This window comes from Citrus sinensis, chromosome 3 (assembly GCF_022201045.2).
Source record: "Citrus sinensis cultivar Valencia sweet orange chromosome 3, DVS_A1.0, whole genome shotgun sequence".
NCBI classification, from domain to species: domain Eukaryota; kingdom Viridiplantae; phylum Streptophyta; class Magnoliopsida; order Sapindales; family Rutaceae; genus Citrus; species Citrus sinensis.
In genome coordinates, this window is record NC_068558.1 from 460,234 (window position 1) to 475,377 (window position 15,144).

General features: G+C 34.2%; 2 protein-coding genes and 1 long non-coding RNA gene across 4 annotated transcripts; 1 reads left to right on the forward strand and 2 right to left on the reverse strand.

Annotated features, from left to right (window-relative positions):
- Positions 1-1,779: 1,779 nt before the first annotated feature.
- On the forward strand, positions 1,780-3,942 carry LOC102609186 (cytochrome P450 78A9-like). The gene is made up of 2 exons (XM_006476227.4): positions 1,780-2,850; positions 3,146-3,942. The coding sequence occupies exons 1-2, from the start codon at positions 1,864-1,866 to the stop codon at positions 3,764-3,766; spliced, it is 1,608 nt and encodes a 535-aa protein (XP_006476290.2). The 5' UTR covers positions 1,780-1,863; the 3' UTR covers positions 3,767-3,942.
- A 1,796-nt stretch (positions 3,943-5,738) lies between these two features.
- LOC127901247 (uncharacterized) lies at positions 5,739-6,929 on the reverse strand. Of its 2 annotated transcripts, XR_008053396.1 has the most exons (3): positions 6,602-6,909; positions 6,307-6,418; positions 5,739-6,018 (listed from the first exon to the last, which is right to left on the reverse strand). It is a non-coding gene; the product is annotated as an uncharacterized LOC127901247 (long non-coding RNA). The 2 variants fall into 2 exon arrangements; XR_008053395.1 differs by having other exon boundaries at positions 6,307-6,929.
- Positions 6,930-10,084: 3,155 nt separating this feature from the next.
- Positions 10,085-12,853, reverse strand: LOC102609475 (methionine gamma-lyase). Its single transcript, XM_006476228.4, has 3 exons — positions 12,338-12,853; positions 11,725-12,126; positions 10,085-10,926 (listed from the first exon to the last, which is right to left on the reverse strand). Exons 1-3 carry the CDS (start codon positions 12,702-12,704, stop codon positions 10,352-10,354), a joined length of 1,344 nt encoding a protein of 447 aa, XP_006476291.2. The 5' UTR covers positions 12,705-12,853; the 3' UTR covers positions 10,085-10,351.
- Between the last annotated feature and the right edge of the window lie 2,291 nt (positions 12,854-15,144).

A 15,144-nucleotide genomic window follows, 5' to 3' on the forward strand; every position in this document is an offset into this window, starting at 1 on the left:
GATGTTTGAATTAATGATCAAACGTTTAGCCTTACTTTCAGGGTAATTGAATTGAAATACTAAAAAAAAACAAAAAAAAAAAGGGCAAGCAAATGGTGAAATGTGATATGAGCTTCCACAAAAATTAAATTAATTTTTTATTTTTAGGGCTTTTTTTAAAGGTATTTTTCGGGTTAATTGATACATTAGTTTTTTCCTCTTTCTTGCTGTTAATGCATCCTTGAGCTTCCAGAGAAATTTGGTAAATTAACTTTCTTTTTCTCTTCATAATGGCAGATGCTAGTGCTTTCACTTCCACATAAAATTAACTTTTTTTTTTTTAACTTTTAAGATTAATTTAGTAAACTATTGCTTTTCTCTTCATCAATGTTTCCAAGACTTGCTTGGACTCGCATCTGACGTCGATCAATAGTCCAAGGGTGTTATTGTGAAAAAAAAAAAGAAAAAAAGGGATTTTTAACTATAGCACAACTGATAACAGGATATTTTGAGGAGTTACAAGGACTGTACATGTATTTACCCAAAAAATATATTTGAAAGAAATCATATAGCAATGGGCTGAGAATGTTATTGTGGCTGGAAAAGAACAACAACAAATATTTTACTTATTATGCATATACTTTTAATGGTTTAATTATAATATTGTAGTTAATTGTATTTATCAAGATTTATGTAAATATGTTATTTTAGAACTCCATTATATGAGTGATGGTTCTACTTATAATGTTGGGTTACAAAGTGTTTATTTTAAATGATGTGATACTTGTAAAATTATCTTATTAATGATAGCATCAAAGAAACTATTATCTAATACACGTCATTGACTGATGATACATTATTTGAGATATAAATTTTAAATTCTAATTTTATAAATATATCATTGATCTTGTCAAATTTAATCCCCTATAGAAAAAGAAGAAAAATATATAACGACAAACTTTTCCAAAATATTTTTTTTTTTAATGAAAATGTTAACTTGATATTTGACAATTTAATCATTTTACTTGAAATTAGTTAATATCTTGAATTGTCAAGGCAAATAATTTTTTATTTTTTTTCAGATTCTGAAATTCAAGACTCGAAGAGATAAAGTTTTTAATAAGTCTTTACATAATTGTGGATTTTTGAGTGCTCCGATCAGGTAGATTGATCTTCTGCTCGGCGTGAACTTTTATTGTGGGACCGAAACCTGCTCCATCTCCACTCTACTCCAAACGGGCGGGTCGCCATGGTGATAATTGCAACCACTAACAAAATTGTCCTCCAACAAAAATTTCAAATTCACCATACGGAAAGAAGGAATTAGTGACAGGAATGATATTATGTTGAAATCATAAAATAAGTTAATGTAAGTCTTTAATATTCCAATTATGACATAATCTTACAATCAAACCATGCCACTCATACTCTCGGGAAGTAAATGTTAAATTGTAACTCAAATCCAAATAGTTATTATAGAATAAAATAAATGGGGTATATATATAGAGAGAAATCTCTCATATATATGTTCGCATGCATTTTCGTGTAAATTAATTTAGGATTCTATAAAATATGTGTCAGTAGTCCACGTAAAAAATCTAACGACGCTCATTCCACTCACGAGGAGCTTTGGCCTTTTATTTAATTTGATGGTACCCGGCGGCGCACTTTGATATTTCAGTCGATAAAAATTTCATTCATTCAATTCCTTTTTTCCGTTATAGTGTGTCATAACGTTCTGTTTAACGGTTACTTTTATAATTCCGCAGCCATATTCCACAACAAACTCTATATAAGCGAACAAACTCCCACTTCATAGAAAAATAAAGGAAACGTAACAACAACACTTAAAAAAAAAAAAACGTAATCGTTGCAGATACTTCAATGGAATCTAAGATAGACTGTTTCTGGGTTTTGGCTCTTGCTTCCAAATGCAAATCTTTAACATTCCAAAACAATATTTTGGCGTCTATTTTACTTTGCATGGCTTTCTTTTGGCTAGCCATGGCTTTGTGTTTCTGGGCACACCCTGGAGGCCATGCCTGGGGTAAGCACTTATACAAGAAAGGCAGCAAAGCCTGCAGTAAGCCAATACCTGGACCCCGAGGGCTACCATTTATTGGAAGCATGAGCCTCATGACTAACCTACCTCACCACAACCTGGCTGCGGCAGCAGAAGCTTATAAAGCTAAACGTCTCATGGCTTTTAGCCTCGGTGAGACTCGGGTTATTATTACATGCAGTCCAGATGTGGCTAAAGAGATACTAAACAGCTCGGTATTTGCTGATCGTCCTGTAAAAGAGTCTGCTTATAATTTAATGTTCAATAGAGCAATAGGGTTTGCTCCTTATGGAGTTTACTGGCGAACCCTAAGAAGAATCGCTGCAACTCATCTCTTTTGTCCCAAGCAAATCAACTCCGCTGAGCCACAAAGGTCCGATATCGCTTCCCAAATGGTCTCGATGATTGCATCTTACGGCGGATCAGCTTTTCGTCTTCGTGACATACTAAAGCCAGCTTCGCTTAATAACATGATGTGTTCAGTGTTTGGTCGCAAGTACGCCCTGCTGGGTTATTCTTCTAATACTGAAGCCCGTCGACTGATCCGCCTTGTTGAAGAAGGCTATGACCTGCTGGGAAAGCTCAATTTCTCTGATCACCTCCCTTGGCTTGCTGATTTTGATCTCCAAAAAGTCCAGCTCAGATCCTCCAAACTTGTCCCTCAAGTGAACCGCTTCGTCAACCGGATTATTCAGGAACATCGAACTACTCAAACCAGCCTCCAAAGGAACTCTGATTTCGTAGATGTTTTACTTTCTCTTAGTGGACCGGATAGATTGTCAGACCACGATATCGTGGCTGTTCTTTGGGTAAGCAACAAACTTCTCTCATCATGAAATAAACAAAATAATAATAACGTAAATGATTATTATTATTATTTCTATTCCGTAATATGCATATTTTGTTTTCTTTTGCATGGAGTTTGGTTGCTTAGAAATGGCAGGAAAGAATAAGCAGCGGAATCTTAGAAATGGTCATATATTCCAGCTGGTTCTTTAATTATACTTTCTCTAATCACTACCATTCCTTGGCAATGAAAACTGAGACGTACCATTATTCGATTTGATTAGCGTTTCTTAATCACATTATTTTATTATTAAATAGGAGATGATATTCAGAGGAACCGATACCGTAGCAATTTTGATTGAGTGGATACTTGCGAGGATGGTACTCCACCCAGATATTCAGTCAAAGGTTCATAGTGAGCTTGATCAAGTGGTTGGAAGATCACGGCCGTTGACGGAATCAGATCTTCAGTCAATGGTATACCTGCCAGCAGTAGTGAAGGAGGTTGTAAGGTTGCACCCACCGGGCCCGCTTTTATCATGGGCCCGTTTAGCAATCACAGACACCACAGTAGATCATTATCATGTGCCAGCGGGGACCACCGCTATGGTTAACATGTGGGCCATCATGAGGGACCCAGAAATATATGCGGACCCGCTGAAGTTCATGCCAGAGAGATTTGTTAATCCAGAAGCTGCTGACATGGATATTTCACTCATGGGGTCTGACCTGAGGCTGGCGCCATTCGGGTCGGGTCGTAGGACTTGCCCCGGAAAGGGTTTGGGTTTGGCCACGGTCAGCTTTTGGGTGGGAACTTTACTCCATGAATTTAAATGGGTACAATCGGATTATGACCCGGTGGATCTGTCTGAAGTGCTGAGGCTTTCATGTGAAATGAAAAATCCTCTAACAGTGAGGGTCCATGCTAGGCGCAGATAACTAATATGTATACATACAGCTGCTTTTGGTTGTACATATATGTAAGTTTGTGTGTGGTGGCCGATTAGTTGTTTTGTAATCAGTGTCTAATTTTCACTTTATTATGTTGTAATGTTGCTATTAAATGATCCACTGACGGTTTGGATATTATGGATGCATTTGAATGTTGTTATAAGTTGGAGATTGTTTTTACAGCTGAGGGCCTGAGGCTAGTTATTTCGGAGCCATCTCTCTAACAAAACCTTCGCAGCTAGCTTGGATGACATTATATGTTTCAATCCGGAACTTTAAAATACAAAAAAAAAAAAATTCAGAAAAACGCATAAATCACATTAAACGAATTAAACTCCATGATTTTAAAATTTTTCTAAACTTTCACACTTTTTAAAATCTCGGACTAGATCAAGTTCAGTAACTAATAGGCTTCTGAAAGAAACGAATTAGTTTATTATCTTTGCCAATTCAAAAACTTAATCAAATGGAAATTGATTTAGAAGTAGCACTAATTTCCCAAGAAACCTTTTTATTGTATTTATGCATCTCATTCAACCTCTCATTTCAATTTCTAAACATCACTGATGTATCACCACTTTGCCATTTGCCCGAGCTAGCTGTTCATGTCTTCATTTAATTAAATTGGGAACCATTTTGTGCCCTGACCTCAAAAGCTTAAATTGGATAGTCAAGTATCATGAACAACTAGGTGATTGCACGTGAAAAGCACGTGGGCAATAAGACATTGATGGTACCTCGTGAAAAGTCCCTTACATTGGATGGGGATAACTTTGCCTATTGCATGCCCTAACATATATGGATTCGTGATCTCGCCTTGTCTCTTGCATGAAAAGTTCGTAATGCAAAGTCCCAATCCAATAAGTAAAAGTGAGTTCCTTGGGTCGACATTATAAGTAAACTCCAAGATTCAGTTATGTCATTGTCTTTTGGCTTGGCTTAACTGTACAAATATCACTCAAGCGACGTCGTAATTGCACCGGCCAAGTGATGATGAAACACGCCATACGAGTTGTGTATATAAAGTTGTAATATTATGATTCAGTAGGATTTCAACCAAATTAACTTGTTTACAAATGGAAAGTGTATGTCATATGACACATGCTTGTGTCTCTGCTTGGGCCATACATGGAAAATCTCGATAGATTCTTTATTTCTGGAGGTTAATATTATTCGTAGTTACCAGAGGAGATGTTGACACGGATGCATATAACCAGGAACGTGAGAGTGGCTATAAACATTAACCAGATCATCAAAACATTTCTGGCACAATATTCACAGTACTAGAGCTCATATTTTTGGCTGTCTTCGTAATTTTGTAAGGACATGACAAGATGTTATTGTTATCCCTGTCTCCACCCATCCCCCTTATTTTCTGTCCACATATTAATCAATTCCGCTTTATTTGATTTTGATACAGATTTTTTTTCTTTTCTTCTCCAAATATATAGATAGTTGCTTCATAAAACACTTGCACGAGAGACTTTTCACTCGTTTCTTGTGGGGGTGATACCAATACTAGGCGGAGGATTTATTGGTGTAGATGGCCTTCAATTTGTTATTCGGTTGAGGAGGCACCACTACAAGAAAAAGTATGTATAGTAGCATCTGAAAAATGCTACCGAAAGTAAATGGTAGCATTTTAAGCAATGCTAAGTTAGCCCATGTAACTAAAAGTCTTGGCATTTGATAGCATTCATTCAATGCTACAAACTGTTATACATAACATTTTAAAAAAGCTATGTAATCATTGATTATTACATTGTAGAAATGCTATCATTCTCTTATGTATAGCATCCGGAAAGTGCTACCATATTATATTTACAGCACAAAAAAATGCTATTGTTGGCAAATTTATTACATATATGAAACATTCTATGGCTATTAGAAAACGCTACTGGATAATTTATAAGTGGCTACCATAGCATCTTTGTAAGGTTATTGAAGATAGAAAAATTGATACTTGTAATGTATTTTTTATTCTCAATATTTTTAAAGGCTACTAATTATACATACAATTCATAGTTCATCTAATTCAATTATGTAATAATATGTGAACATCCAATTACTTAAAAAATTAGACACAATGATAAGTATATTTGTGTCATACTTGTATATTTTCTAATGATAAAAAAATTAGGGAAAACAAATCTAGTACTATATCTTCAAGTTGCCTTCAACACTGCACCAAAAATTCTTGATCTTCATGGCCTGCACCAAAAATTCTTTATCTTCACAGCCTGCATATGAATTCAGAACAAATATATAATTGTGTTTTGCTCTTAGAAAAAATATTAACCACCATTAAATATATATCTAGTACTACGATTACAAGAATAATATGCTAAAAAAAAGTAAAACAAAATTAAAAAGAAAAAACTCAATGATATATTCTGAGAAACTAGTGTAACTAAAAAATCACAAAACAAAAAGTTTAGAATTTTAAAAAGATTGCAAGAGAAAAACAAATAAGCAATAATAATAAAAATAATAAAAATAATTTGAAAAGAAAATGGCAAAACACAAACCTCTGTTTTTGATGAGGTTACAAAACTGGGTCAGTGTGCGGTTGGCCAAAAGCTAGAGGTGCAGCCATGTAGGAGTTGGGTCTTCTTCAATTGGGAGGCATTATTTTATCATCTCAAATCCAACCAAAAAAAAAAAAAAAAGGTTATCTTCAATTAATTTTCTAAAAAATCCAAATTCACAATTCAACACAAAAGTTAAAAATTAATGATATCAATAATTTTAGGAGAGAAATTGGAAACAAAAGAACAATTATAACAAAAATTTAAAAACCCAAAAGCAAAAATTGTGAATTACCTTCATGAAACCAGTTTTTGGGACCCATCAATTTCTTCTGTCAAACTCAAGTCATTTGGAGATTCAATTGCTCAACAAGTTAAAGGATGATTATGTTATATGATTTCTAAGGAAATTTTGAGGGATTAGGACTTTACTTGCTTTGATATGTGAAGACTAGAGAGAGACGGACTAAGGAGAGAAGAAAACAAAAGCTTTCACTTTGGCTGTTAAGTGAAAGCTGAGAGAGAGGCAAAAGGATTTTAGAATTAATTTGAGAATTTCATTTTTTTGTTTGGCAGTAGATCTAGATTCCCACTTTATTTTTCTCTCTTTTTTTGTAGCATTTCTGGTGTGCTACTAAATTAATGATTATATTGCAGCTTTTCCAAAATGCTATATTATTAAATGTTAAACATAGCTCTTCTAAACTGCTACCATATGAATTTTATTAAATGTAACATAAATTTGTAACATTTATAAAGTGCTACATTATTAAAAATTAAGCATAGCATTTATTATGTGTTACAAATTAGATGTTATATCTATTGAAAAATAAAATGTAACCATTAAGTAGTTAATAGTAGCATTTTTTTACAAAATGTTAGAATAGAATGACATTTTGTAGCATTTTAAAAAAAAAGTGCTACAATTTAATGCTACTAAAGATGATATTTGTTGTAGTGGTGGTTTAAGCCATCAGCCATTTGTTAATTTGGCCGAGGCTCTTGAGCCAAAGCTTTAATGGTATTTTCAAGACCATTTAAGGACCAACTTTCTCCATGGGTTTCTTTTATGAAGGCTAAATATTATAGAGCTGAGCATTTAGTTGTGGTTCAATTTTGTTATTCTGCTTCTCCTTTTTGGAGACGTCTTTGTTGTATTTGTTGTGTCACTATACCCTATGTGCAATGTATGATTACTTGTGGGCTTGTAGTTTTTGGTTTGATTGCTATTTGGGCTCTTGACCATTATTCTTATATAATTTTGGTACGACATCCCTGGTGTCAGTTTCCTTTTATTGAAGGGGCATTATCTGGGATAAGGGAAAGCTTCCAGATGTTTTACCTTCCTCACTTATTGAGCAGATTCTATTAGTTCCTATCTTTAGAGGGCAAGTGCTAAGTTACATTCAATGTAACTTACACAATTCATCTCAACCACATAAAATCATGGAACCCGCAATTCATGTGGTTGAGATGAGTTGTGTATGTTACATTAAATGTAACTTAGAGACTCCCTTTAGAGTGGATCTAAATCTAATCCAGTCGGATTTGGCTCTTGATGGTGACTTTTAGTTGCGGACTGCATGGGAGCTTGTATATGGCTTTAGGCTTAGGGATGTGGTTTTTTTTTTTTATTATCTGGCAGCAACATATTCCTTCTTGGTTTTTTTTTTCCTTGCTATTGCATGGTTTTTTGGCCAATAATGATGCTTTATACTTGAGGGTTTTTACATGGTTTCTTGTCACTTATTTCTCAATTGCCCGCCCGTTAAATTAGTTTGGCTCTATTTTCATCATATACTTGGTTTAAAGTCAATTTCCTTTTTGACCAATCATGCCTTGCTTGTTCATTAGCGACTATGTGCCTATACTTGGAGACATATTTGGGTTCTTCTTTTATGTTTTTTCTTTCCTTTTTATGGCATGTTTGGAAGGCTTGTAATTCTTTCAGGTTTGATTCAACATCGTTTTCTGCAGATGTTATTAACAGGGTAGTTTTGGATTTTAGGCTTGCTAGTTATGCTTTTGGCTTTAAACTATCCTAACTACAATGGTTATTACACTCTTAGTTTGCGAAGGAGTTCGGAGTTACTAAGGTGATCCGGAGGCCATTTAGGTTAGTCTCCTAGTTGCAACTGCCATCTGGAGTAGTGAAGCTTTCTATAGATGGATGTTATCAGTGTAATCCTCGGTTGTCTCCAGCTGGTGGTGTTTTGCTTGATCATCGAGGTATGTTTTCAGCATTTTTTAGCTATTTTTTGGGCATCAATCGATTCTTTATGGTAAGCTAATGCTATTTGTAAAGATGTGAAACTGGCTACTTAACTTAGGTATTTGCACTTGAAGTGGGGTCTGATTTAGCAATTGTGTTTTCTTGGATTACTTTTTATGGCTTTGTATAGTAGGACTATATTTATCTTCTTGCTCGAGTCCAAGTTATGTCTACTTCTTCCTCTGTCATTATCATACCTAAGTACCCTAACATACTTAGGTATGTTAATAATGATGATGATGATGATGATAATAATAATAATAATAATAATAATAGTAATAATAATAATAATAATAATAATAATAATAATAATAATAATAATAATAATATTGTTAATAATGATAAATTAATTATTTTATTAATTATTAATACTATGGGTATTTTGATAAATTGATTCTCATTCTCATTCCCCATTCCCATTTATTTTGCCAAGTAAACACATCAATGGTATTCCAGCATATTCCCATTCCCATTTATTTTTGTCAAGTAAACATTGAAATCTCATTCTCATTCCAGCTCATTCCCATTCACAGCTCATTCACATTCCACCCATTCTCATTCCCATGAAGTAAACGCATCATTAATGAAATGAGTAATCATATTGTCACAAACAACACTTTTATTATTATGCAAATAATGTTGTACAAACTTTTGTCACATATTGTAATTGATGCATTGAAAACACGATATGACCCACATAATTTAATTTTATTATATAGAATTTCAATCAATCATGTCTCTATGCATGTGCATGTGTGATATCAGGAGTATATAGTAGAATCTCGATAAATTAATAGCATTGGAACTATGAAAAATCTACTAATTTAGTAAACAATAATATATTGATAAATTACTAGTTTATAAAGATAATATAACATTCATAATAGGAACTTTTATAAAGTATAGAGGTAATATAATTAGAAAATATAGTGATTCTGTCAAGTTATATAATACAATTCTAATTTGATTTTTGATTGAATAAATCAGTCATTTAATAATTCTTTGAGTGGATTGCATTGCATCACTAGAATGCAATTATATGGTAAGTTATTGGGGAAGTTTTTTTTTTTAGGCAATATATTACGTTGATTCTCTCTTTTATTTTTCTTAACATAGCACATGGAACACGAGTAGATTCTCGTCTGAAGGGTGAAAAGAAAGTAACAATGACCAATGAAATGCGTATAACATTATGCTAGTACAACACAAAAAATCATACACATATGATATGTATTTATTTTTAAATTCGTTAATTATTAATTTATGTATTATTTGGGCCCTATAGAAAAATAATATTATTTTTTTGATAAGATATTAGCTACTAAATTTATCGAATTATTCATTTATTATGTTAGTTTTAAATCGAGATTGATGAAAACTATTATTTGATTGAAGTTATCAACTTATCAAGCATTAATTTAACAATGTTCAACTGGCGAATTTAGAGTCCAACAGAGCGTTTTATATTTCATTACTACTTACTCACAATTGGATACATAGACGAGATAACTTAAGTCACATTCGTTAATAGCATTCATAGAAATACCGGCGCAATACTGGCCCGAAGAGTTTCATATGTACACCACCATTTTATAAAACAATAAACTGCTCGAAAACACAGCAAGATAACTGATAGTGATAATATTCACGAAGTTGGCGCAGAGTCATTAGATAACAAAAACTAAAAAAGAAACCAGGATCAGTCGTTATATGAAGCAAATTGAAGAACTTAAACCCACAATTCCACTATTGACACTTTTAGCTAGAGAATCACTAGTTCTTGAATACACCTGAATCCTGCATCCTGGAAAGTGCCTTTTCAAACTGGCTCCATCTCTGGTCCAGTGTCCCAAGGTACCCAACCGACATTCTAACCAGGCCTGCGGAAATTCCCGCGAGGGCCTTCTCTTCAGCATTCAGCTCACTACTTGTGCTACTACCAGAGCATGACATTAGAGTCTCATAGTAGCCCAAGCTGACTGCCATGAACCCAAATTGGGCATAATTTTGCAAGTAGTTCATCAGCCGATTGGCCTTCTCTTCGGTTTCCATGTCCAAGCAGAGAAGCCCACCGAACCCATATTCTTTATTGGCCATGGACTTCAAAAGCTCGTGATGTGGATGATCTTCAAGGCCTGGGTATAAAACTTTGAGGCCCAGCTTCTTCATTCTTCTGGCAAAAATTAAAGCCCGGTGGCAATGCTCCTTCATTCTCAGGCCCAAGTGAGGAATTCTCTCTGATAATTCAAAGGCAACCTTCGGATTCATGGTTGGGCCCAACAGCATCAAGGCTCCTTGGTGAAGGTCCATCATAGAGTTCACAAGGTTCGCTGGCCCACAAACAGCACCTGACCCATGGAATTTCATAAATTTTACATCATTGCTTCAGCTTATGTTGTGAAAGTGAGCACAATAAGACAGATGGGAATATTCCATTCCCAACGAAATAAGTGGGAAATCCAAACAGAGAATTAAATACTAATAATAAAACAAGTCATATTTCATGCGGGACACGTGAAGAGACCAAATTATTAAATAAGCAGTAACAGGAAATGAAACGCCCTTACTTTTTGGGCAAGTTCAATTTCAATTTGAATGCGAAATTCGACCAAAGCGCGCACAGAGATTAACATACCAAGTGAAAACAAACACAAGATCAAAAACCGCACACGACATCTTTAGATCCTACAAGTACGAACATATCTCTTATCCGAAAAATCGTTGTCAAGAACCAAAAGAATTGGCTAATTAAAATTTGACATCCCCCAATAAGGGCAGAACAGCTGTTGGCATGCACGCAGAAAACTGAAAAGTGAATAAGACAGCCATAAATATAATTCACGAGAGGAAAAATCACAAACAAAACAAGGCGGAAAAAAAAAAAAAAATTGTTGTCCTGTTCGATGTCCGAAATGTATTATAGATGTCATATTAATGCTTGTATATATTATTAGCCAATGCAATCAACGTCCTAAGACACCATTCACACACCCTTTAGATCACGACACGTGTATAAGAATCAGATTAATTATAGCAATTTATATTAAGAATCTAGACAGACAGTATACACAACTAGACAAGCGTAATCCAATAGAGTGATGTCGGATTGATCATGAATGATATTGATGATACACCATCATACATACCTGCAATGATATCGGCCCCACCACTGATAAACTTGGAGATGCTGTGCACAACGACATCAGCTCCGAGCCGAGCCGGCGACAGAACCAGTGGAGAAAATGTGTTATCCACCACGACGGTAACTCCCTTATCGTGAGCCAAACGGCTCAGCTCGGGGATATTAGCCACGGCGAGCGTAGGGTTAGAGATGGACTCAAAGTACAGCACCTTTGTCCTTCCTTGAACAATTGCACTATTCACCATCTCGTGATCGCTGATGTCGACGAACGTCGTCGTTATGTTGCAAGCCCTCGGGAAAAAGTGGGTCAGCAAAGCATGAGTCCCGCCATAGAGTGTACGCGCTGCCACCACGTGTCCTCCACTGCTGCATAGTTGCATCAATACGGACGAAATTGCAGACATACCTGCCTTATCTCAATTCAGTTCAATTCAATACGGTATATTATACTATGTACTCCAGTGCGTGTGCGTCCAACCCAACCCAATAAAATCAAATTAATTTAATTTTCAGATAAAAATAATTTAATAAAAGAAAATTTAGTAATCTTTTTTTAATTATAAATAAAATAAAATAATTATTTCTCTAATAATTAATTAATTAATTATATTACATACCGCTGGCGGTGCAATAAGCGGCCTCGGTTCCTTCGAGAGCCGCCATCTGACGGCTGAGATTTAAGACAGTGGGGTTAAAGTGACGGCTGTAGATGAAGAAATCACGGTCGGGGCCAAGCTCGCCGGCGAACATGCGGCGCATGGTCTCGGGCTCCATGACAGTGAAGGTGGCAGAGGCTTCGATGGACATGTTAACGCCACCGTGTTCACCAAACTCATGCCTGGCACTGGCTAATGCAGCAGCAGGGTCCTCCCATGCTGCTGCAGTCGATAACATTGATTTCTTCGTCTTATAAAGATCATCGCCGTCGGTTTCCTCCGTCCCCGCCGATCTTTTCTTGCTAGATAGCACAAAGCATTCGGCCATTTGATCTTTAATTTTTTTTTTTTTTTTATATTCGAGGATCTAATTCTAGGCTGATGATCAATATGTATTGGTCTTGGACTTGGGGTTTTGATCAACAACGTTACGGGGCGATGCTTTTATAGAGCGTTGTGAGTTGGGGTTTTCCAATTAGTGTGTGTGTCAGAATTGGATTGTTCGTATTTATGTATTTATTAATTAATTAAATTACAATGAATCTGGTTATTTTTACGGACTATAGTGGAATCCAAAAAACTTTTCTTTTTTTTTTTTTTGTGCCCTCTTCTCTTTGCAAAATTAATAATACGCTGCCTACCACATACATGCACACATACATAATTAAGAAAGGTCACAAACGGAAAACTCTTGATTTGGGACCTAAATATCTTGCAACCATGATCCGTGCTAGCTGCTGCGACCTGCGTTCAGGAGGTCATTAATATTAATTAACTGCTAGCACAAATATTACGGATAATTTTATAAAACTTTTGCATCATATAAGTAGGCCTTCGGGGGCTGATCGACCGATTTTAAGTAATTTCATCTAAATAGTCAATCGAGTTCGAATTTTATGAAAGATAGAGGACTTTAAAAATTATACCCTTTTCCCAGCTCAGGGGCGACTCAATCATATTTTAGACCTTAGGCAAATTGTTTTAATTAGGCCTTCTAAAAACTTTGAGGTAAAATGTATATTTTAATTTTATTAAAATTTTATTTATTTAAAATCAATTTCTCTAGTTTCTAAGATGCATAATTATTAATTAAATTTTTATGTTCTAATTTTCCTAATATATCCTTCTCAATAAACAATATAGTGAACCTATTTAATATTTCCTATGATATAGTTGATCTTAAATAATTTTTTTATCAATGACTCCTTTTTGAGATCAAACTAACTTTTCTATTCTTCTCTTGTTTTTGAAGTTTTTTGCATCCTAATGCATATTTTTTTAGTAGACATTTTTTCCCTACTGAAACAAGAGTAATAAGCAAACAATTATGTTAGATAATTATAAGAAAACAACCTATGAACACAATAATATTTTTAAAAAGAAACAAAAATTACTGAATAACATAATTAATTAATAAGATAATGGAAAGCTAGAATCCGAAAATTTGAGAACTTTAACTTTGATGTATTGAGCCTTTGAGTAGCAGTGATCAATGAAAAGTAGAGTAGACAAAATAGTTTTTTTCACTAGAGCAATGAAGGTTTCATGTGTTTTTTTATTGAAAAAAATATTAATGGATAATAATTTTTAAAAATATGTGGCTTTTATAGAGTTTTAAATAAAATATATGGAGGAAATAAATGGGATTAAAATTGTTAATTAAAATGTTAAAAGAGGACTTTGTAAGAATTTTGTGGTTTATTTATAGAAAATATAATTATAAAATAATAATTAATATAAATCAATAATTAATAATTATAATTTAAAAATAAAATTAGGAGACTTTATCTATGAGGCTCTAAACAAAAACAACCGTATGAATTGATTAGAGGGAGAGCCGCCATTGTCGGAGCTTTAATCACAGCTAAGAAAGATGGGTAGGTAAATATGAAAAAAAGCTAAAAAAAATTCAAAAGCAAGGGAGGGCAGGATCTGTTATCTGCGGATGGTGATGTATCATGGCTGGATGCCCTTACGCAACTATGCATGTCGTTTCCGAATTCCGATTGCGTGGGCCCTGACACCATTCAAATTTGCCACTTAACTAGCAATCTGGCAACTCTTTTTACACCCACAAATTAAACTTGTGCGGATAAATAAAATAAGAAAAAAAATGAAAAAGCAGACATTCTCTATTGATATTATAATTAAATTATAACTTATATTATATAAAGTTATTACTGATATTTATAAATCTATTTTGATTGGGCTTAATTTGTATTTTTAATATTCGAAAATACTATTGATATTTATAAATAAGTGAAAGACTAAAAGTTCCGTAATACTTTTATGAGGTGGAACGACTATGATCATACATATGCTCTAATTTGAGCATTTGCCATTAAAAAGTACAACTGTTTTTCATTTTGGTGCATTTTAGCAGTTGCTTTCGTGATGTTTTTTTTTTTTTTTTTTCTGGGAAGAATTTTAACTACTATTAATTGGAACATTTGCGTGCTTTCAATTTACCTTTTTATCACGAGTAAGTTTTAACTAAAATCACAGGTGAATAAGAAAAGAGGAACACCAAAAACTCCCTCGTTTTTTTTTTTTTTTTTTTTTTTATAATAAACGAGATAAAGGCCAAACTACTGGAGATCGCCCATTTTGCTTTTATTGCCTGCATCCATATAATTTTCATAAATAGCACTTAATCATCCCTTGAACGTCGTCACTTATATATTGTGTCTCAAAACATGCGTTCTGATTGAGATCTGGTCACTTACCGCCCTAATGACGAAGCAATTAGGCTAGCTCTAGCTCTATTA

Bases quoted from the DNA above. Each gene is read 5' to 3' on its own strand.
- LOC102609186 (XM_006476227.4), top strand. From the start codon at position 1,864: ATGGAATCTAAGATAGACTGTTTCTGGGTTTTGGCTCTTGCTTCCAAA. The intron at 2,851-3,145 runs GTAAGCAACAAA...ATTATTAAATAG, and splicing joins ATATCGTGGCTGTTCTTTGG to GAGATGATATTCAGAGGAAC.
- LOC102609475 (XM_006476228.4), bottom strand. From the start codon at position 12,704: ATGGCCGAATGCTTTGTGCTATCTAGCAAGAAAAGATCGGCGGGGACG. The intron at 12,127-12,337 runs GTATGTAATATA...GAGATAAGGCAG, and splicing joins CGCTTATTGCACCGCCAGCG to GTATGTCTGCAATTTCGTCC. The intron at 10,927-11,724 runs GTATGTATGATG...TCCATGGGTCAG, and splicing joins TGGGGCCGATATCATTGCAG to GTGCTGTTTGTGGGCCAGCG.